This window comes from Dermacentor andersoni, chromosome 1 (genome assembly GCF_023375885.2).
Source record: "Dermacentor andersoni chromosome 1, qqDerAnde1_hic_scaffold, whole genome shotgun sequence".
In the NCBI taxonomy this organism is placed as follows: Eukaryota; Metazoa; Arthropoda; class Arachnida; order Ixodida; family Ixodidae; genus Dermacentor; species Dermacentor andersoni.
The window spans coordinates 316,757,263-316,780,453 of NC_092814.1; the positions used below are offsets into that span (position 1 = coordinate 316,757,263).

Here is a 23,191-nt window from a genome sequence, read left to right on the forward strand (position 1 = left end):
CAAATTCTTACCGCTCCGTCTTTTTTTAGCACCGGAAATATTGGTGTGGCCCATTCGGAGTGTGTGACGGGTGACGAAATTCCCGCGGCCACCAGCCTGTCTAGCTCATCAGCAACTTCATCCCACAGGGCAAATACAACTTTTTTTACCTTGCAAAATTTGGGCTTTGCTCCATCCCGGATCAGCAGGCGCGCTAGCGGCACCTTGACGAGTCCAAGCTCTTCCGTGAACCAGTCCGCGAACTCTTCTTTGAGGGTAGTGTCCGGGCTCTTCGGACCGGTCAGTGCAGCGACATGCCAGAGGAATTGCCCTTCGGCATCCAGCTTCTGCAGCAGTTCACGACCGCAGAGGCTAGGGCCGTTGCAGCCTAGCACCACCAAACTGCACGGCACTGTTGCCGACTTGTACGAAACGTGCAATGGTTGTATGCCGAGAACTGGAAGTTTTCCAAGATAACAAGATAGCGTGATATGAAATTCCTGCAGCGGCGGCCACTGCTGACGCTGGGCTTCGTAGACGTCATTCGGTATAACACAAACTGGAGAGCCGGTGTCAATGTCCATATTTACTTTCACGCCATTCCACTGGAAATTTTCTCGTAAAAGTGGAACCAGTGAGCGAGCGGTGGTTACGAACCCAATTTGTGCCGCCTCACTGTCGCTCTCGGCCTTCGCGTCGCGTACCATCACGGCCATCGTTCTGTTCGCGGTTTTGTGCTGCCCGCACATCCGAGCTAAATGCCGTTGTTGGCCGCACTTGAAACACCTACCCTTGCGTACCGGGCAAGTCGCGGCGTGGTGACTCGAACTGCCACAGCACTTGCACTGCTTTTCGCTGCCACGTTGCTCAACCTTTCCATGTGTAGACTGGTGCTGTTGCTTCATCCTTAGAACATTTCCTTGCTCTGACAACATTGTGCCTGTACATTTTGCACCTCTTTCTGCATTTTCTGCTGCTAATGCAAGTAGCTGCATTTGTAGACTCTTTGATTGCACTCCGCTTACAATCCGGTCCCTTAGCATCCTATTCCTCATAGAACAAAAGTTACAGTTTTGCGCAAGCCTCCGAATTTCTACCACGAACTTGTGCACTGATTCACCTTCCTGATGACATCGGCTGAAAAACTTAAAGCTCTCTGTAATTTCATGCGGTTCAGGATCATAGTAGTCGTTAAGTGCCTTCACAACTTCATCATATATTACGGAGCTCGGTTTGTCTGGCGCAAGTCTTCAATTGTCTGGCGCAAGGTATCAATTGTCTTCGATCCAAGTGCGGCTACCAACAATGCTCGCTTCTTAGCATCATTATTGATTTCATTTGACTCATAATAGGCTTCAGCTTTGATAAGGTAAGACGGCCACTTGTCTCAGTCTTCGTCGAACTCCGGCAGCGCGTGGTTCATGGTAGTGCGTGGGTCCGTTTCGTCGTCGTGCGTAAGTGAAGTCCTCGTCGCCACTGTTACAAATAAAGGCGGCTAAGCCGCACCGCAGTGAACGGACCGGCGTCGAACAACAAAAGAAGTGCGTTTTTTCCAAACACGTTAACTTAGAGAAACTTGGTGGGGGAAAAAGAAAGAACAAAGTAACGAAGCATGCGCAGTGTTCAACTGCGCAACCGCAACTCCTGCCTTGCAGATTGCCACCGAAGGCATACTTATCCCGAAACTGCCCAAATAAAATGCCACTATTCGATTGCATAAGCAATCATCCGAGTAACATTGATCTACTAGAGCCATACATGACGGACATAATGGTAAATGGCAAAGACTGTAGGGAACTAAGGGACTCCGCGGCCACCATGGACGCGTCCATCCGAAGTATGGGAAAGTGAAGACTACGTGTCCGAATGCGCGTTGATAAGGCAGACCATCAGCGTAGAGTCAGTGTGCCTAGCTATGGCAAAGGTAAAGATTGAGGTACCTTTCGCAGATATCGAGACAGTAGCAGCAGTCTCCAATGGGCTACCGGAAGGCTACGCTTACCTTTTCTACAACAGCTCAGAGTCGCTGCTGAATAAAAGTGGGTGCACATTTGCTGACACCCAGGTCAAGGCTTTGACGATGTCCAAAGCACGCGACCTAGCTCAGCAACTGAGTTACGACGATGAACAAAGTGCAGAAAAAGAGGATGAAACAGCTAGCTCTGGAGAAGTAGTTAAACAGGAGGAGGAAATCTTTCCGATTTCCCGGACAAAAATTCAGGAAGAGAGTCAGGTTGAGGAGCCGCCAACGGGAAGGAAAAAAGGCACTCGGAAATGATCACCAGAAAGTGTGCTAAGAGAAAAAGGCGTCGCAGAGTCAAGGATGCGGCAGAGATGGCAACGCAGCCGAATAAAGCGAAAGGCGCTAAACCCTATGGGGAGTGCAGCGAAAGAGTTAAAAAGGTGCATTTGTCGTTTGGAATGTTTCCAGTAAGAGCGCGTCTGAGTCGCCAAACAAGGAAGAAAAGGCAGAGACGTTCGGCGCGGAGGACAGAAGCTAGGGGGCAGTTATGTTCCCCCTCATTGTGTTCTTTTCGACGTGTAACTTGTATGACACAGGATGGATGGATGCTGCGAGCGTGCCCTTTAGAACGTGGTGGGTTGCACCACCAAGTTCTTGTTATTGGGCAGGTATCTTCACATTCTAATAAAACATGCTCCATCGTTTCCCTAGCTTTACCGCATCAAGCACATGCTTCTTCTTCGTTCTTATATCTCGCTTTATAAGTGCGCGTTCTAACGCATCCTTACCTCACTTTGAAAAATTAAGAGCTCCCCTTTGAGTTATCATCAATTGTTTTTTTTTCCCTGATTTCGCTTTTTCCTAGTAAGTAGTTGCTTATAGCCGGTTCCTTTTTCAGTGCCGCGACCCGTGAGATTTTCTCAGCCTCTCTGACTTTCCGTTTGCCGTTCTTTGTTGCCATGTTGTTCACCATACCGGTTGCATACTTGCTGTTAAGCTTCCTAGTTCGTTTTCTCCACTGTGAATCAATCTTCTTCCTGTAAAAATATCTGACCACTTTCCCAGCCCATTTACTTTCCTCCATATTCCTCAGTCGTTCTTCACAATCAATTTTACTCTGAGCTTCCTTCACTTCAAAACTTGTCCAACCCATATCACCCTGCACAGCTTCATTTGTAGACTTCCCGTCAACGCCCAATGCGAGGCGTCCACTGACTTTTGGTTGCTATCGAGTTCTGATTGTACCCCTGACTTCAAGCAAACAACCACATTTCTGAATGTAAGTCCTGGAACCATTACACCTTTCCACATACCTCGGAGGACCTCGTACCTATTGTATCCCCATAGTGATCTGTGCTTCATTATGGCTGCATTTACCTTCCCCCTTGCTGTTAGTTTTTCCTGTGTTTTCATATATCTATTGGCTTCGTTTATCTATATACCAAGGTATTTATATTCCTTTACGCGAGGTATTTCCTGGCCATGTATTGACACTGTCTGTTCACAGCTTTCATTGAATACCATAATACCAGATTTTTTGACACTAAATTTCAGACCTATATTATCGCCTTCCTGTCCACGGATATTAGCCAGACATTACATATCACTTTGGTTGTTAGCTAGCAACAAAATGTCGTCCGCATAAAACAAACCTGGAAGCTGCTGCTCTACTACTGTAGCCGCCTGTTTGTATGAGAGATTAAACCCGATATTACTTCCTTCTAGCACCCTCTCCATCCTCACCATGTACATCATAAATAGCAATGGAGATAAAGGGCACCCCTGCCTCAGTCCCTTGTTGATATAAACTTTTTCCTCGCTCCTCCTGCCTTCGAATTCAACGCAAACGGTATTTTCTAGGTATATCTCTCTCGAAAGCTGTATACAGTCGTTGCCTATGCCTTCCTCTTCGGGATTTTCCCACAATATGTTGCATTTTGCGTTGTCCTACGCTGCGGTAATGTCTAGAAATGCCACATATAGTGGCTTCCTTTCCTCTACGGAGGTTTCAATACAATAAGTAAAGACAAATAAGTTATCATCCAGTCGCCTGCCGATTCTGAAGTCATTATGAAGTTCTCCCAATATGTCATTCTCTACCCATGCTTGCAGCTTTAATTTAATTGCCTTCATTGCTAACATGTATGTATAACGGTCTATATGAGTGAATTCTATCCTTTTCCCTCTTCTCTTTATAAATTAAATTCATTCTACTTTGTCACCAACTGTCTGGTATTCGTGGATCTTTTAAGGTATGTTCTACTGCTTTCAACAGAACTTCCGTACTTTTTGGCCCTAGTTCATTAACCAGCGTAACGGGAACCTTGTCTAGCCCTGGGGCTGTGCACTTAGGATTTTCTCTTCGACTTTCTTCCAGTTGAAATTTCTCAGCACCGGCTCTTTATTCCATCTGGTTTTCTTTCACGCTCTTTTTTTTTTCTCAAATAGGACCTCGTCAATGCCTTAGAAAAATTCGGCTGTCATTTTTGGGACGTAATTTAATGCCGCGTTCCCTTCCAGTTTGTTTCCATCTTCGTCTAGGATATGTTGTTGTATTGTTCCAGACTTCCTGCCTAATAAATTTATGTGGTTCCAAAATATTCTATGTGCGGCCTTCTTTTTCTCACGTATTTCAGACAACCAACGTTCACTTTCACCTTTTATCTTTGCTTGAACCGGTATTTGAACCATATATTCGTTTTCTCCCGATATATTTCCCCTTTTCTGGCTAATTCATCCTGCGGCAACTGCGCTTTCTTTGCCTGCCTTTGCTCTCGGGATGCTTTCTGTAGTTCGGCGATTGTTTTTCGTATCTCTCTGTTCCACGAGCTTTTCGTTTTCTTTTTTTCCTTTCCAACGAGCATGTTGCTTCTCTTTCCGTATTTATGTCGTTCTTGCTCGGCTATTATGACTATATTTTTATTTCTTTAGTGTTCAAATTCGGACTGGCAATTCTTCGCTCCTTGCTCTCTTTCCCAACTACATATTCCATGTTCAAAACGACGCGTTTATGGTCACTCCCTATGCTGCCATACCCTCGCTTGTCAATGACGATTTCTCTCAACTTATCATAAACTTCTTCTGTCGTCAGACTAATCAATGGTCGATTGCCGGTTTCCCAGTTCCCACGTGGTCTGCCCATTACAGGCCCTGTATTCACCATAACCAGGTTATGTTGCTCACAAAGATCTAACGTTGACTTCTCGTTGTTGTCGGTATAGCCATCTAGATCCTGTATGTGGACATTCATGTCATCTAACAGAATAATTTCGGCGTCATTCCCGAAACATCTAAAATCAGCACTTCGGCATTTTACTACTTTTGATTCTTCTCTCTGAAATTATTTCCCGTCCACAAATACGTCACGCCCAGAAAAGTTTTCTTTCAACTCACTGTACCTGATAACCAAAGATGCTCTCGACACTCTGAAGTTTCTCTTTCTCATTTGGCTCCCTCATGTATGAGCATTCCGACCCCTTACTTTCTTCCTGATTTATTTCTGTTGCGTTTCTTTCACACATAATTCTTAATCATTTGTGGCTCTTTGAAGTCTCTAAGGTACGTTTTTGTAACCGCATACACACATATTTGTTCTTTAACTGCTCCTCAATTTCTAACCACATTTGCTTTCTTCTGCCGCCCATCATGTTTACGTAACCTATTGCATGGCGAGCGCTCTTTCTTGTCTTCCTCCTTGTTTCTGTTATTGACAGCGATGCTATTCTGAGGTTCCCCTAAAGGACCTTCATTACTACATACCCTGACCTCCTGAACGCCTGTGGGTCTCCCCACAAAGCAACTGTGCGACCAGCCAGTCACCAGCCCACATCTCGTCCAAGCCTGTGATTGAAGTGGATCCCGTCTTAATGAAAACCACCATACCCTCTCACTTCCCTGTTTACTTCTACAACCTCGAAACCTTTATCTCTGCTCGATCTCCATATAGCCCCATTCGCAGCCACAACAGCTCTTTGTACGTTCATCATCAGCAGCAGCAGCCTGGCTACTCCCACTGCAGGGAAAAGGCCTCTCCCATACTTCTCGAACTACCCAGGTCATGTGCTAATTGTGGCCCTGTTGTCCCTGCAAACTTATTAATCTGATCCGACCACCTAACTTTCTGTCGCCCCTGCTACGCTTCCCTTCTCTTGGAATCCAATCCACAACCCTTAATGACCATCGATTATATTTCCTCCTCATTACATGCCCTGCCTAAGCCCATTTCTTTTTCTTTATTTCAACTAAGATGTCATTAACTCGCGTTTGTCCCCTCACCCAATCTTCTTATCGTTACAATCTGCTCTCCCTTAACGTTACACCCATCATTCTTCTTTCCATAGCTAGTTGCGTCGTCCTCAATTTAGGTAGAACCCTTTTCGTAAGCCTCCAGGTTTCTGCCCCGTAGGTGAGTACTGGTAAGACACAGCTGTTACACACTTTTCTCTTGAGGGATAATAGCGACCTGCTGTTCATGATCTGAGAATGCCTGCCAAACGCACCCCAGCCCATTCTTATTCTTCTGATTATTTCAGTTTCATGATCCGGATTCGCGGTCACTACCTGCCCTAAGTAGGTGTATTGCCTTACCAATTCCAGTGCCTCGCTGCCTATCGTAAACTTCTGTTCTCTTCCGTGACTGTTAAACATTACTTTAGTTTTCTGCAGATTAATTTTTAGACCCACCCTTCTGCTTTGCCTGTCCAGATCAGTGAGCATGCATTGCAATTGGTCCCCTGAGTTACTAAGCAAGGCAATATCATCAGCGAATCTCCAGTTACTAAGGTATTCTCCATTAACTCTTGTCCCCAATTCTTCCCAATCCAGGTCTCTGAATACCTCCTGTAAACATGCTGTGAATAGCATTGGAGAGATCGTACCTCCCTGCCTGACGCCCTTCTTTATTGGTATTTTATCGCTTTCTTTATGGAGGACTACGGTGGTTGTGGAGCCACTTTAGATATCTTTCAATATTTTTACGTGTCTTTGTACGTTACTGTAGCGTAAAGGAACCTCCAGCGCCGTGTCCACCACAATCTGCACCTGAGGGGACATCTCGCGCAACGCGTATACCCACTTCGCCAGGGGCTGTGCTAGTCCTGCCCATTTTCTGTTTAACACGTCATTTAGCCTCCCTGCTACTACTATAACGTTGCGTCCGCGGGCATTTTCCGCGAGCTTTTCTTTTGCTCGCTCCATGACAGCGCCCAATTTCCGCCCTGGAAATGTCCCTACTGCCACTCTTTTGTCGCCTTTCACCCTCTCCACAATGGCCTCGGAGCACCTAGCCAGCTTTTAGTCGGCGGCAATAATCACCCTTTCACTCTATCCTTCTATCGACTGCCAAGGCCTCTCCCTCCTTCTCTTTGTCATACTTTTCCGCGTGATTCGGGCTAGACAAGGGACATTAACCCCTGCGTTCCTGCTTTTCCTTTGTGGACGCTTCAAGGTAGGTGAAGCTCTTTCCAGCTACCCCTACCCCCCGTTGCACGAATTCCACGTGCATTGTTGACACTCCCTGGCCTGTCACGTTGGGAGATGGCATTCCATCGTCACGACCACTCTCGTTCATGATGGCGGCCCTGTTCAGATTTTCCTCTGCTACTTGAAGTCTTTTTCCACCGCCTTCCGTGCATTACGCTCCATATTTAGCTTATTTTTAACTCTTCGAACTGTTTCACAAGTTCATCCTGGAAAGCCTCTATTTTCTTTAGTCTAGCATCGACATCACAGTTTCTGCCGATTGACTCGATTTCCTCTTCATACTCATCCTTCCCCTCGTCTACCTTGAGGGACCTCCGACACACTGTACACTTTACCGCCTTTCTTGCCATTTGTTGCACTTAGCTGTTTCTAATGCAAACAGCGAAGCTCTCAGAGCACGTGCCTACTAGCAAAGGCCGATATGCTTAGAACCTAATGCTTAAAATGCCACAAAGTAATTATAACCAACGTGTTAAAAGAAATAAATGCCGCACAGACTTAAGGTATGACACGTGTCCGTACGGATTAAAACACGCGGCCATGCTCTCACTGTCCTAACAAAGCAACATTCCTGATACCAATGCACACACTCTAAAACAACTAGTAGATAATAGTCTTGCCGCTTCCAAACTACTATTTAAAGGCTATAAAAACTTAACGTCCCACACGCTTGCACGTGTTTAAAGACGTGGCACGAAAGGACGCTCTGACTATCCTGCAAAACCAAATATACACGAAACACACCCGCGTACACGAAAAAAGAAGTAAAAGAAAAGAAAACTAGCAAATTGATATTTCAAGATTAAAAACATCAGCAAATCAAAAAGAAAACCAGAAGAAAGCTCAAAGCATGCACAAAAAAAAAAAAAGAAAACTTAGCGCTACCCCGAGCCGCAACACCATCTAGTAGCGGCACGGCGAAGTACGCAGCGCGCAGAAATTCACCGATACACGTGCACAGCATCTCAGCAGCGAACATGATTGCATCTCCGTTGGAAATTTTGTGTCCCAAATCTTGGGCTGCCTAGTAGGGGACGCGGCCCTTACACGGGTGCGGCCCTTACGGCGAAGCAAATCTGTTTTGATTGCACTTGCTTTAGCTTTAGCTATATTAACGTAATGTTTTTTCTTCTTCCTTCTGATGTTGCCTTAACTAGGTCAACAAACGCTATCAAAGCCTGAAAAGCCTCAAACTCCACGTATTTGTCCCTCTATAATCAGAGAAAGAAAAGGGAAATTTCGGAATGCTTATTTCGGATAAAGGAGTGTTCTTAATTGAGGTAATCATGGAAAAAGAAAAGAAACGTCGGAGTTACATCAAAAAGTCACTGCCACTATTCCCACTTTCGTTGCTGCTACAGTTCCCAGTCGCTAAATTTAGCTACAGATGACACCAACAGCCATTTATGAGAGAGGTCAGTTTCAAGCGGGCTTCGATGTACATCTGAGTACGAGAGGCTTTTTGCCAGTGCACTTCAAAACTTCAAATCTCAAACGCATCACGCGTACGATCTAAGTGATTTCTCTGCGATTGATCAATATGAATCGCATCTTCCTCATTTTAGCCACGCATCGTCACTGTCAACATCCCTCACCGTCATAGCTTGAGGGTGTAGGGCAGATAAGGGTGAGGACGCCTTCGTGAGGGTGCCCATGTCTGGTCGCGAGCGTATAGGAGTACTACTTGCCGCAGCATAACTTGCTTTTTACTGCGTTCCGCAATTTCTGTCGCGTTGCGCCAGAAATTGCGGAACGCAACAAACTGAACAAAAAATATCGTTATAGCGGTGTCATGCTCTCGCCATAAGTAGCGCTAAGGTATTCCCACTTGTTACCCGCTTCAGGGGCACAGTGGCTGCGGCGTTCTGCTGAACAAGAGCTAATAGGTTCAATTCCTGAGCGACTGTTGCGTTCCCTTGGAAGAGTAGGAATGCAAACATGGCAGTGCGCTTAGAATCGGGTGCGCGTTAAAGAACAGGAGGTGGACAAGGTTAATCTGGAGTCATCCACCAGGATGTCCCTCACAGGTCATTATTACGCAACTTCGGACATGAAGCGCCCCATCTTTTGCTATAACACGTCAGCTACGAGTGGATTTTTTATAGTGTAATACACACACGCAAACAGGGAAACGCCAATCTAGTGAAATGCGACTTGCCGTTCCGCAAACTTGCCACACTAATACCCCTGTCAAGCGGGCAAGTTAAGTGCACTTACGGGAAGTCCACTTCGGGACCTTGAGTCACACTTTAGGCAACGCGCTTCTTAACGGGAAAACAGAGTGCACTCGCAGTAAAAAAAAAAAAAATGGCGACAGACTAAGAGCGCGCTTTTAAAGATGTAAATTAACAAGAGAAAGCTGCTAAAAAGCGGTTGTTTTAAGTAGAATTATATATAAAGACAAACTTCATCTATTTGTCTCAACAAAAAGCGAAGATGTCTTTATTATAAGTGTGTTGCAAGTCAATGCTGGCCAAGACGAATGTCTAGCCAATCCAAAACAACATGGCGGCGTGCGGCGAGGCGGCAGTTGATCCTGCTCATGATCCTGCTAGAACAGAATATGAGCGAGTATATATGAGCAAAGACGGCGAGTTCGATATTTAGCTACAGTGCAAAGTGCCCCGCACACGGCTCAAAGCACGACCGGCGTGGTCAGCACGCTTTCCCACCAAAATAAACACGAACTGAATGAACATGGCGGCGCCGCAGTGCCGCACCATTCTGGCGCCGTTAGTTGCGTACATGATAAATTCGTTTCTTTACTGTGCTGTTTCGCTTCTCGCTAAACACAAATTACATTGTTAAAAGCTGCTCAATAACTGAAATGAACTTTTGTGTCCTTTTTCTATGCATTACATTTTGCGTCGTTGAAAGCGTTGGTGGCGAGGCTAGGCACTCCTTCAAACCGTTGGCGGCGAGGCTACGCACTCGGCCAGCAAAGTGCGTTCCGTGAACGTACTCCGACTTGAGTGCACTCATATGAGAGTACACTCCGCTGCGACGTTAAGATTTGGGAAAGTGCACTTAAAAACCGAGTGCACTCGCCGTAAGTGCACTTAACTTGCCCGCTTGACAGGGGTATAAATTCCGCTGCATGTTCATGCTGTCTGACCCTACCCGTTCGAGAATACGTAGCGTCATGATCCGTTTCTCAAGAACATCCGACCTGTAGAGAAGGAGATGATCAGGCAAAGATAGGAAGGGCAACCAGGCTGGGCACGGTTGGCGAGCCTTCACTGCGAAAATGGAGAAAGGAGACAAAAAAATGAGAGCACGCGCAGAAGAAAAGTTGAACTTTTACAGCAAAACTTTTTAATGTCTCGAGTGTAGACCGCTTCGAAGCAAGAATTCGATGAGAGCCTTAAGAACATCACGCCGACAAGAATCCTGCCAAGGTCCCAATAGAACTTTTTTTCAGATAAAGGTTGATTGGTAAACTTTAACGAATGTTGTACCAATGACTGTTTTTGCACAGCATATCGCGGGCAAATGCACAAGACGTGCTGTGTTGTCTCAGTTACCTCTCACTCCTCGCAGTCCAGTCTGTCTGCACGTCGAATGAGGTGTAGTAACACGAGGTTGTGCGTTAACCAGTATATGGAGAGCCGCTGGTTCAGTCTGGCTTGTGGTTGCTTCAATGCTAAGCGCGTCACCGTCGACAATCATCGTGAGATGGGTTCTGCCGATTTTTTCCCAATATCGGTCGCGCCACTCCGGCCCTCTGATGTTACTAGCTTGGAGTACACAAAGGACGTACTCTATCTGTGAGCAAAACATAAGTAAGTAAATAAACAGAAATAAAGAGCAAGAATTACAATTTAACAGTCCTTGAGATTTCCCCTTGCGTACAACAGCCATAGGCGAAATTCATGCTGTTTCGAGCTTTGAACGAAAACGCCTGCAGAATTATTTTTTTTTATATTCACCAGGCACATACCGGGCTTCACAAGTGGTACGGTTAAAGACCTCTTGCACACTATGTGCAGTCGTCAACAAATGAAAATTCAGCAAAATAGTATACTCAGGACGCTGAGATTGCAAGATTACGTTTGACGCCAGTGGTCGAATAAAGGGCTCGAATGTACCGTTCACTGTTACTTCTAAGACAAAATCAGCCAAACAATTAGTGAAAGTCTATCAACGAGCCCACTGCACTTTGTTGTTTTGTTTAAACTGTCCTCTTCGCGTCTCATACGTGCACTTACAGTACAGTGCATTGTGAATGCACAGAAGACGCCATGTTCGTCGTTGGAGCGTGCCATGGGTTCTGCATATTGAAGCTATAATCAAAAATAATTCACAGTCGCTTAAGTATTCTCACGTGATTTCAACGCGATAGCATCATGACTTCTCTTAATAATTAGTTACGTCCAAGATACGTGACGTCATAGATTGTCACGTCTCCTTCCCAACTCTACCTCTCCACCTTAATCCACCTTGCTCTAATTTGCACCAACTTTAATCCACCTTAATCCATCTTGCTCTAATTTGTACCAACCTTAGTTCACCTTAATCCACTTTAATCGAACTTATTTATATTTTACTCCCATTTAAGTGTACCAGCGAGCCAGCCACGGCACACCATCTGATATGGGCACGTCCTGGCCTATCCTCACTGCGAAGAATCTGCCTTGCTGGCCTACAGAGCTCAGTCGTTACACTAAACGACTGGATTCTTCCAAGAGAGACCCCTGTACACCGCAAAGCTATATACGACAGCTCGCTGCTGTATCTATTAAGGAGCGAAATAATTCACCTGATCTAGGCAGCTCGCCGGAAAAACCACTGGGGTTGCCTTTTAGCATATGTGCTTTTTTTTTTATTACTAAACGTCTCTCTCTCTCTCTCTCTCTCTCTCTCTCTCTCTCTCTCTCTCTCTCTCTCTCTCTCTCTCCTTCTCTCTCTACACCTTAAGTCACCTTACTCAAACTTCTAACTTTAATTCCGTATTACTACTGGCGTCATACAGGGCGCTGATGACGTCACTGATGATGACGTTTATTACCACTCGTTGCGGACGACAACGCCGGTTTTCCTGCCTGATTGGACAAACAATGCTTTCGGATTAATATTCTAGACGCAAGCGAGTACCGGTTAGCACAGCGCGAACAAATGTAGGCAGGCTGCACTGACGAAAACGATTACTTTCGCACTTTTGTGTACGACTACGCCCCCATGATTGCGCCCGACCGCAACGCGTCGAGCGACCTGGCTTGTCGTCGTCATGCCGCCCGCACACAGAAAAAAATGGCCTCGCATTGCTCCCCTTATCCGGTTTCTGCGTTCCTGCACCAACAGTAGAGAGGCCCGAACGCACAGCTTTGCATGTGCTGCCCCTGATATCGCTGTCAGTGTTCTTGTGCTGCGCGAGAGAAAAAATAAATACTCAGTTACGTAGGCTGGTCGTTCCCGGCACTTTATACATCATTTTGCTGTTTACGAACAGAGATCCGACCTGGGAAGCTTGTACGGTATTTGTCACATCGGATAAGAAAGACAACGGTGAGCCGCGGTAGCGTGGCGGAACAGAATCAGATGTTTTCGGTCTGCGACAAATGACAAATTTACAAATATATTGTGGCGTATATATTACTCGAAAGTTTAAAGATATCTGCTTGAGGCAAACATCGCATTTCTTCTATTGGAAAAACATAAGAAGAGGCGTCTTGTGCATTGTGCCAACATTAAAACACGCTTCTATATGTCGATATTTGTCTGCTGATAGGAGGGGAATAGAGGTGCGAATGGACCGGTAAGAAATGAACTGCAGAGAAAAAGAAAGTTTCTTTTCGGGTTCTCTTTTTAAGCACTTGAAATCTTGCCCGAAAATTGCAGCCCCTAAATAGTAACAGTGTAAGATTTAAACGAAATCTTTAGTAGAAAGGGGAATAAAATAGAAGAACAAAGCACAAGAAGTCCCCAAGCGATAGCAGTGATACTGACACAGGATAGGGAGTGCGTTAGTTCTTTTTTTTTACATGTTTGTATTTTTCAATATTTACAGCGTGTTGGCAGAAAATTTTGTTTTGATGTTACACTGACGGTGGTAAATCCACCTAATTTTCTGTTTCTGATCAAGAGAGAAAGTGTAGTAAAAATCTGTCCGTAACTTTCATCTCTATAGTGTACAGCCGTTAACAAAGGTGTACGCACCACAGGGTCGCCGAACAAACTGAATTTCTTCGTAATTAAGAAACATAAACTGGAATTAACGAGTACACTGAAAAGTTTGCAATGCCAAGTTTGTACTGCAGTCCTCAATTTCAAGTTGCTTTAACAAGCAGAGGGGGGGGGGGGGGGGGGAACGGCTTTATCGCGCAACCCCTGTTCCGTATACTTTTGCTCACGGGCTTTCATAATCACCTTGCTACAAATATTTGCAGTGGGAAGCGTGCAAGCTAGTTTATCTCCCCACTTGTCCTTAAAAAAAATTTTTTTAGGGCATGCAAAACTACCGGACACTTTGCATCTCTAGACCGGAAGTTTCTTGCGCTCGCAGGTTCACTGCTGGCAAGGCCCCGGTCCAAAATAATTTGTACGGTATCAAACAAACAATGCGATTCCGATGGAAACACGAGCTCCGCGCGCGTCGCCAGCAAAACATGCGTGCGTCCACGCCATTCACTTCGCGCGAAAAACTACGGTCAGGGAGCGTGTTTTACCCTTCGATGTTTGACGTTCCGCCTCAGCATGCAGGGTCGCTGCTGAGCATGCGCACTCGGTGCCTTGCCGGAGTGAGTCGCAGACCACGGCAAGCCAAAACGCTGCAACAGGTGGAATGAGCATGCCGACCTGTAATGACCTCACTTAGGCCGACCGTTCGCTTAGTAGAAAGCAGCTTTCCATCGTTAAAAAACATGCAAAAGCTGAAGGATCGCCAGTCACAACGGCCTGCTCAACCCCACCAGCTCGGTTGAAATGAACGGAAGAAACCGTGCCACTGTGTATTCGTGGCGTTTATGCAGATTATACGTGCGTAGAGCACATGAGCAGCTTTGAGAACCGTGATAGTTTCATCACCGGCATACATCTTGAAAGTATATTCACACAACAGAATGAATATAGGTGGTATCTAAATCCGCGGTCCTTCGACGACTCTCTCCAAGTAGCAGAAGATTATGTTTTTGCCAGCTGCATGCTCCGGAAGCGATTGCAAAATGCCGCAAACACGTCGCGACCGCCATGTTTTGAAGAGGCTTCATAAATGCTGAATAGCACGTGCGAAGTGTGCCACGCGCATGGCCGAGGCTCTGAGGTTGTACCCGTAATAATCGGGGCCCGTATTCAAAAAACACTCTTACGCTAAAATTGATCGGAAGGCCAAATTACACCCAATCCTGATGCAGCACATATCATTAGCGAAGGTGCCCAGCCAATGGCAAAGAGCACTCAGGAAGGAAAAGCGTTGTGAATTCATTGCCAGATATATAGCTAAAATACCCTACTTTCGCGTAAGAAACACTGATCCCGGAACTTGTTGAATCACTCAAACATTCTTCTATATACACGTGTAAAATTATAGTGAATCTATGAAATGATATGATGGTGGGATGACCTCTCCACTTATGCGGAAATAAGTTCCGTTATTCAATAACATAAAATAAAATAAAACAACGAATAAAGAGGTAATAATTGGAAGATAGAAAGTTAACAGGGCTTCCATGCGGAAGTCGAAACATCCTAGGCAGAATTCACAAAGCTTTTCGTTCGTTAGTGCTGTTATATCATTGAAGGCCACCTTTGCCAATGATATGTCCAGCACCACAGCGCAGTTGACTGATACCTACTCTTACGAATAGATTCAGCACAGGAATTTTTTTTCTTTAAATACAACCCCCCACCCAGTATATTCATTGAAGCACACCGTTAGGTCGACGTTTAGGTTTAACACGCACGCACGCACGCACGCACGCACACACGCACACACGCACACACACACACACACACACACACACACAGATTTCAGCGTAAAATTTCTGCAGTTGTATTACGCAGACTCACTAATATTCACGTACTTTCAGAGTCGTATTGACTCGTTTTTTAACCTGGAGTGATCAGGACAATCCAGTTCTCCCGGTTACTGCGTATGTGCGCGACTGCATCAGTGTCACTCCCAAGGGAGGATGAGTACTTAGTTGTCCGAGGCCCAGAAGGCTTTCTGTCTTACTCAAAAGCGGCTGCAAAAACGCTTCAAATGGCGCCGATAGGGGCGGAAATAGCCGCGCCTCGGTGGCGGCGGCACTTTATCGAAGTTTACCGGTGTCGTGTACGACATGAGCAATGTGGGCTATAGTTTGCACTACATGACGTTCACGCGTTTCATTAGTTATAAATGGCCGATGCTGTGCTGGTTATACTTAGAGCGACATGAACCACGTGGCTGTAACTATCGAAGAATCTAGCTCTCCGCTCCCCTTACTCTTGTCGCCCATAATTTGCGGTGACGCAGGTTGCTATAACGGTTTCGCTGGAATTAAGCGCTTTCTCTATTTAGGATTCCTCTCTGTGCTTCCTTCTGGGAACACGTGGGACCAATTTAGCTGCTGCAGTTGGTGAATATTGGCTTCGTCTTTTAAATATATATTCTGTTGTGTAGTGTGTTCGCTTGTGTCTCGACCATGAGTATTCTGGGCAGCTTCCGACAGACCGACGACGCTTGTGCGCAGATTGCACTGTGGAAGCATGCGCAAGGTCCTGCTACGCGTACCACGGTGGCAAGCCTAACCTGCGGTCAGAGTGCGAGAAGTACTTGTGCCGATGCATCTGGGATGATCGTGAGCAAACCACTTCTCCATTTTACTATAGTTCTTTGCTTCCATGCAAGAAAGCAACATGCAAAGTACTGGTTATGTTTCTCGAAAGCCGCGTCCATCGACCCGCTTATTCCCTACATATTCCCTGCATTTGAACCCTTCGCAATCTTTCATCGATTCGGTTGCGTCAGGATGCCTTCTCTTGTCAATCGCTGGTTCCGAATTTCACAAGGAATGTCTCACCATCTACGGGGAAGCGATAGACATTCATGCTAAGAATATTAGAGGTTAATCTGGAGCTAGCATCTGCCAGCGCTGATATACTACAGCTCTTCGTACAGTGCAGGAACAATTGATAATGCACGGATATTATTTAATCTTTCCCTTGTGGCTTCGACAAACTTTTGTACTCCCTTGTTTTTAACTTATTCTAGCATTGCAAATTCGTTGTGTGGCAGAGTTTAGGTTCATTTGCCCTCTAACTTCTACCATCCTATTGCTATAAGAAGACTACAAATATAAATGGGGTAGGCACTCGCCGAGTGAATACCAGTGAAGCCGCGGTAATGCGGTGCAGCAAAGTCAGAGGCTTCAGCGATGCGCGTAGTGTCTGCGGCTTGCCAGCGCAAGTTCGCCAACGTGCACCTAAAAGTGCAATCGCTGAGCAAGGAGAGCTCGTGTATGGCACCACTTGCACGTAGGACCTGAATTGGCTGCCGCGAGTCCTTTCAGCTGTAGTTTTACTTGACGTTATTGGCATTTTTTTTTATAATGCATGTATATACACTGTACAAGGAAACAATGAAAAAAGCTAAAAGCAGCTTCAAGGGACCATGGGGCCGAATTCACAAAGATTGTCTCCGTAAGAGTTATTTGCGATTGGCCGGCCGCCTTCGCTAATAATATGTCTAGTGATAAAATTTCTCGAAATTTTGAAGCCATGAAAAAAAAACACACGAAAAAATGCAGGTTTCTTTTGGCGAAAATCTTGGAAACACTGGGGAAATATCCTAACCGTTATAGCATATGGAAGTAAAAATGACAGCAGACGAGGATGCATGCAAATACATGTTTATATAGGTTTTGGCAAGATAACTCACTTTTTTATTGCCTCAGATATTCTTGGTCGCCTTCGGAATTGTCTACTGACCATGAAAGCTTCGCACTTTTATTTTATTAGGGAAGCGAGGGTGCTGTACTGTCTGCACACTTCAGGACATTTAACTTTTGAAATTTTCAGATTGCGGACAGTGTTTGTTTGCCATGTGCAGAATTACATAACTCGAAATGGTGAAAACTAGGTCAAACATATGGTCGCGTTTAGGCGTACGGAAGGCGCTCGAATATGCTGCACAGGATTGCTTACCTCTCAGCTCACGTGCACTTTACGCCAGGTTAAAGGAGTGCTGGAGCCCTATAACGTAAAATCATTCCAATCTGTTTTTATTCCAGATTCCCGACATCAAATTTACGTAACCACCGACGCAAGCATCGGGCCGTAACCCGTAGCGTTTTTGATGGTTTCGATGGGGTAGGCCAGCGCAGTGAAAATAGATAACCGGTGAGGAGGGTGGTGCCGGCGTCTGCGATTGGTCCGCTTCCCCTTACTTAGCTTGCTGTGACCGGTCGAAAATCGCGGCGGCATGCAACGGAAGGTTAAAAATGCCGTTAAAACGGATTCGCAGGAAAGAAGGGTTCGCCGAGCGATTTCGCATACGTGTCGAAAGAGCTCCATAACCTTATACTGCCACGCAAACATGTTTATTACACGCAAATAAATCCGTTCTCTCAGGCAGCTCCGAGTAGCCAGGGCCTGAGTGATCGGCGGGCAGCCATCTTCTATTCCTTTCGAAATGTGGCAGTCCCCGGCTACACAGAAAAAAAAATCAGTTTTGTTGGGCATATTAATGCCTCTTTAGCGCGTGCACGTGTCGCGATGAGTTTTCATGGTTTTGTGACGTGGCGTGACAGACAGGCGAAGTGGGCGCGGCCCAAAAATTTTCGACCAATAACAGAGGGAAAACGACTAAAAGGCGTCAAATCAAAAATAATTATTTTTCTTTTGTTCGGTGTAATCGTGCATGGTCGCTGTGTACACGAGATATCATATGGAGAGCTATCGCGGGTCTCGTGACGTCGCGTGACAGACAGGCGAAGTGGGAGTAACCCGAAAATTTTTTGACCAATCGTGGGGGGCTAATTGTAGAATTATAATAGAAAAGTTTGGAATAGCTTTACGTTATAGCGCCCCTGAGGTATAGTTACACAAAATTTTTGTGTCCCAATTTTCGTGCTTTAAAGGTAATTGTCGAATTACGGTAGGAAGCTTCAGTCAGACAAGGGCGCCACGAATAATTGCTTACAGTGTCTTTTATGCGAACAGTTCAAAACCCGCGCCAAGTTCAGGGTGGCGGCTTTGAACAAGGCAAAGGAGACTGTTCTTTTCAGCGAAACTTGAGGTGACGGTCACTTTGTACTAAACAGCGTGCCAGCCAGCCCGGTGCGGTGGTCGAAGGGTGTACAATGAACATGTCGCCGAACTCTGCCATATTTCCCATTCCAATTGTGCGCTTCTGCTGGAAACGCACAGGAACACTCTTTTCCCTCTTGATCCGTTGAGTGGTGGTGGACTCAGAACGGTCATATAGTTTGTGTGTACGCGTCAGTGGTGTCCACATCAGGTTTCGGTGACATGAATAACCTACTTTTTCATGTCCGAAGCCATGCTGAACTCGTCTGATTGAAGTGGTAACGTAATTAATGTTTTTGCTCTGTTCTCGGGCAACTGAGGTGCTGTGGCGCGATAGAGCTATCCAATAAAAAAAAAATCAAACAAAACTTTCCTCTCAGTATTCCTGTAAAAACAAACAATTATGATCTGTGTAAAGACCCAAACATTGCTGGACAGACTAGGTGAGGCGTCTGAGAAGCTTTCAAATACATTTTTTTCTGGATCAGTGTGAATGAGCCCGTTATTGTCCTCCATATCGTCTTTTTTTACGTAGAAGGTCCGAGTCAGTGTCGCGCGATAAGTGACACATGCAGAAGTTGCCTCTATGAGCAACAAACGACGCCGATGCAGCACACCACTACTTCATTGTTACTCAAACTGGAAGAAATAGTATGTCGCCTGAATTTTTATACTCACAAAATGGCACTAATTTGACTTTTGCATAACTTACTTCAATGCACTTTATTTTATGGGGTAAAATTGGACCTTTTCTTCTTCGCTTTTTATGGCCTGATAAAAACGAAACAAAAAGCAGTTTTTCCCAAAAATTATGTTTGTTTTTTTCCAAGCCCTCACATCTCTAAATATGTTCAACGTCCCGAGTGACCGACAGCTGCACTTACGAACAGTTCTAAAGTAAGAACTTTTTTTCTTATGAATGCCAATCCTGTTTTACATTTGAAGCAAATGGCAATAAGTGGCAATGGTGACAAGAAATTAAAAAAAGAAAAGAAAGCACATATTACACGTACGATACAGCTTACCGCACAACGTAAAAAAAAAAACTTCTAATATAATGAAAAACGGTAAATAACGCAGAAGAATACTACAGCACTGTAGAGAAAGCAATGTGATTATAGATGCGCTGTAATATTTACAGCAAAGCCGGAGCAAGAAAAATATCGGCGGATCCCATGCGTATGTGTGAATCGGTGACAAGCAAAGCTTTGATGACGGTGATGATGATGAAAGCTCAATTAATGGCACAAACCCACTATGGGGGATAGGCCACGACTCGGCTGGTAATATGATTGACTAATAAAATAAGTTAGTTAATAAATAAATAAGTAACGCAAAAAAAGAAACGTAAATGAATAATCCAAGATGAGAAATAAACTGTTCATAAATGAGATAAAGTAGTGTTTATTACGGTAGTCAGCCTTGTCTTGATAAGAGTAGAAACAAGAACTTATTACTTAAATGCATAAAGGTATAGTTTAACATGAGCAAGTTTAATTTTGAGTAGTACTAATAAAATCTTAACTGTGAATTTGTGTTTCTATTTTTTGAATTTTCTCAATTCAAGTAGAAGTAAACCAATTGTGGGAACTACGAAATATTATCAAGGCAGTCTTTTTGTGCCATATAGAAAATTATAAACCCGCCGTGGTTGCTCAGTGGCTAAGGTGTTGGGCTGCTGAGCATGAAGTCGCGGGATCGAATCCCGGCCTCGGCGGCGCATTTCGATGGGGGCGAAATGTGAAAACACCCGTGTACTTAGATTTAGATGCGCGTTAAAGAACCCCAGGTGGTCGAACTTTCCGGAGTCCCCCACTACGGCGTGCCTCATAATCAGAAAGTGGTTTTGGCACAAGCAGTACTCTCCCTTGGATCAACGGTATTAGGATACAGCCACAGGAACGTTTGCCTAGCCATTTATTATTTCCTTAAAATTAAAAAAAAAAAATATGGGGTTTTACGTAAAACCCCCTTATTTAATTTTAAGGAAATTACAAATGGCTAGGCAAACGTTCCTGTGGCTGTATCCTAATACCGTTGCTCCAAGGGAGAGTACTGCTTAAAGGCAGTCCTAGATTTCGAAGTGGAATTTCTAGACATCGTTTTCGATGAGTAGAAAACCAAGCAAAGCTTTCCTTGATGCTCACTGTGATGTCTGCGCTTCTCCTTCGTCACTTCTGTATAGCTCAACGCACCGGTCCCTCAATGCACGCTCCGGTCTCATTTTGTTCCCTGCACTTCTTTCACCGCAGTCGACCTGCTGCTGCTTCATCACTTGCCGGCTTCACTCATTCTTCCTTCATGTTCTGCTTGTCTATTCGGGCACCCTGTCCAGTGGCGCATATTGACACGTGTACTTATCTTTATCGGGCGACCACGTTTCGCCGCCCAACAAATGTTATCGCACAGCGCGGGACGCGCCTGCATTTATCGGAAGTTTCTGGAAAGTTATCGATGCTTCTATCCACTGTCTGTTGTCGCCAAACCTTATGTTATCTGATTTCATCGCGTGACTCGAATGGTGTAGAACTTTGTGGAAGGCACGCGGGTCCCAACGATTAGTCTGGAACATTCGATGACTTCTGTATAAAAGCCGACGCGCTTGACCCGCTGATCAGATTTTCGACGATCGCCGACCGTGTTCGCCGCTATCGTTGTGCTATAAGTGTAGCCTGTTTTGTGGGCACAGGTTCGCCCAACGAAAGTTAGTTTTCTCGTTCACAGTATTGCTACTGTGTTCTTCTACGTCACCACCACGTGACAATATATTGTGGCGCAAGCCCTCTTGCACATACCCAGTGTTCGTTGCACGACAGCGGCCAGCCGCCATAAAACCAGCACCCGAAAAGTGAGAGCCACAAGCAAATTCCTTTGAAATATAAAAGGACTGGCAACAATGCACAATGACTATAAGGACTCTTTGCAGCATAACTTCCTACGTAAACAGCATTTGGTTTCTTCGCCCTGTTTTTGTGCACCAAATAAGATGACCGGTATCGCACCCTAATGAACAATTCAATACGCTATGCGTATTCGGGGCACCGACGACGCAATATTTTTGCCGCACCTGCAAGTGGCTTTGGGGCTGCGGAATCGGCGGCGCGCAAAGCACTCAGTACGGCATTAGAAATGAGCCATGCTCAGTCTTGGTGTGCATACGGCGCCCATCGCTAACGTAAAGCTCTACTAGTGCTGTGAAGGGCCCATCACATGCTGTGGCTGTAAAACGTTAGGACGGAAATATGGGCCCGCTGGTTTTGCATCTTCAGCAAGTGAACCTGCATTCCGAACTTTGGCCCACGCTGTGTTGTTGCAAGCAGTCGCGATATGTGAACGAGATTGATAATTGAAGCAAAGGTTGAAGCGGGGCGAATGCTGCGTCTTATCCTGTAGCATCCCTCTCATTATCATCTAAAGAAATACAGTATCTGGACTACACACTGATGCGCTCTAGCAGCACTTTTTGTATAAATATTGTTCCGATTTCTGCTCAATAAATTTGTTGCGAGTGGTACATTGTTTGTGTTAGCCTATCTGTTTATTTGTTTGGTCGTCGTCGTTTTCGCGCCTGTTGCCTGAAGTAGCTGTAATGTTCGCCACTGATAAGCGTTTAATTCTATCGTCATATCCGCAAGCAATGCAGGAACTTCGCATGCTGCGCGAGCTTATAGAGGGTTTAAGTCGCATAGAGCACACAGACAGGAGGAATCGCTGCACAATTATTCCATAACGACTGGCCTACGTAAAAAAAAAAAAAAAAGACGGAGTCTATGTTCCCGGAACGATTGGTTCGATATGAGAAAAAAGAATTATCCCGGGAGAAACGCTGTGCGCCCACTCGGTACACAGCATGTCTGGCGCAGATGTTGGAGGAAGAGGGAATGTAATCGCTTGACAGGCGCTGCGTGAGGTCAATAGGGTAACCATCAGAACTCGTACCTTTAAGTTATTTAATGGCCACATCCTCTTTCTATTACGTTGTTATATTTTAAAGGGCAGGGTCATAATGACAAAACCGAAAGGAGTGCGTACACACTTATTAGGCTAGCACAGTTTTAATTGCACGATTCGTAGGCACGCGACAAAGCCTCGGCAGGCCGGCCAGCCCCGGTAGCCACGGTGATTCTTAGTCCTTAAATGTTGTTGTTGGGAAGAATTGGGGATAAAAGTTAATGGAGAATACCTTAGTAACTTGCGATTCGCTGATGATATTGCCTTGCTTAGTAACTCAGGGGACCAATTGCAATGCATGCTCACTGACCTGGAGAGGCAAAGCAGAAGAGTGGGTCTAAAAATTAATCTGCAGAAAACTAAAGTAATGTTTAACAGTCTCGGAACGGAACAGCCAGTTACAATAGGTAGCGAGGCACTGGAAGTGGTAAGGGAATACATCTACTTAGGGCAGGTAGTAACGGCGGATCCGGATCATGAGACGGAAATAATCAGAAGAATAAGAATGGGCTGGGGTGCGTTTGGCAGGCATTCTCAGATCATGAACAGCAGGTTGCCATTATCCCTCAAGAGAAAAGTGTATAACAGCTG

At 45.3% G+C, this 23,191-nt stretch overlaps 1 protein-coding gene across 3 annotated transcripts in view; it reads left to right on the plus strand.

The window, feature by feature from the left end:
• LOC126547754 (uncharacterized) overlaps positions 1-23,191 on the plus strand; it is a 63,120-nt gene that overhangs the window by 16,634 nt on the left and 23,295 nt on the right. For all 3 annotated transcript variants that reach the window (XM_055063414.2, XM_055063416.1, XM_050195730.3), the window contains exon 3: positions 16,093-16,200. In XM_055063414.2, the coding sequence (XP_054919389.1) occupies positions 16,093-16,200 (108 nt within the window). The remainder of the gene's footprint in view (positions 1-16,092; positions 16,201-23,191) is intronic.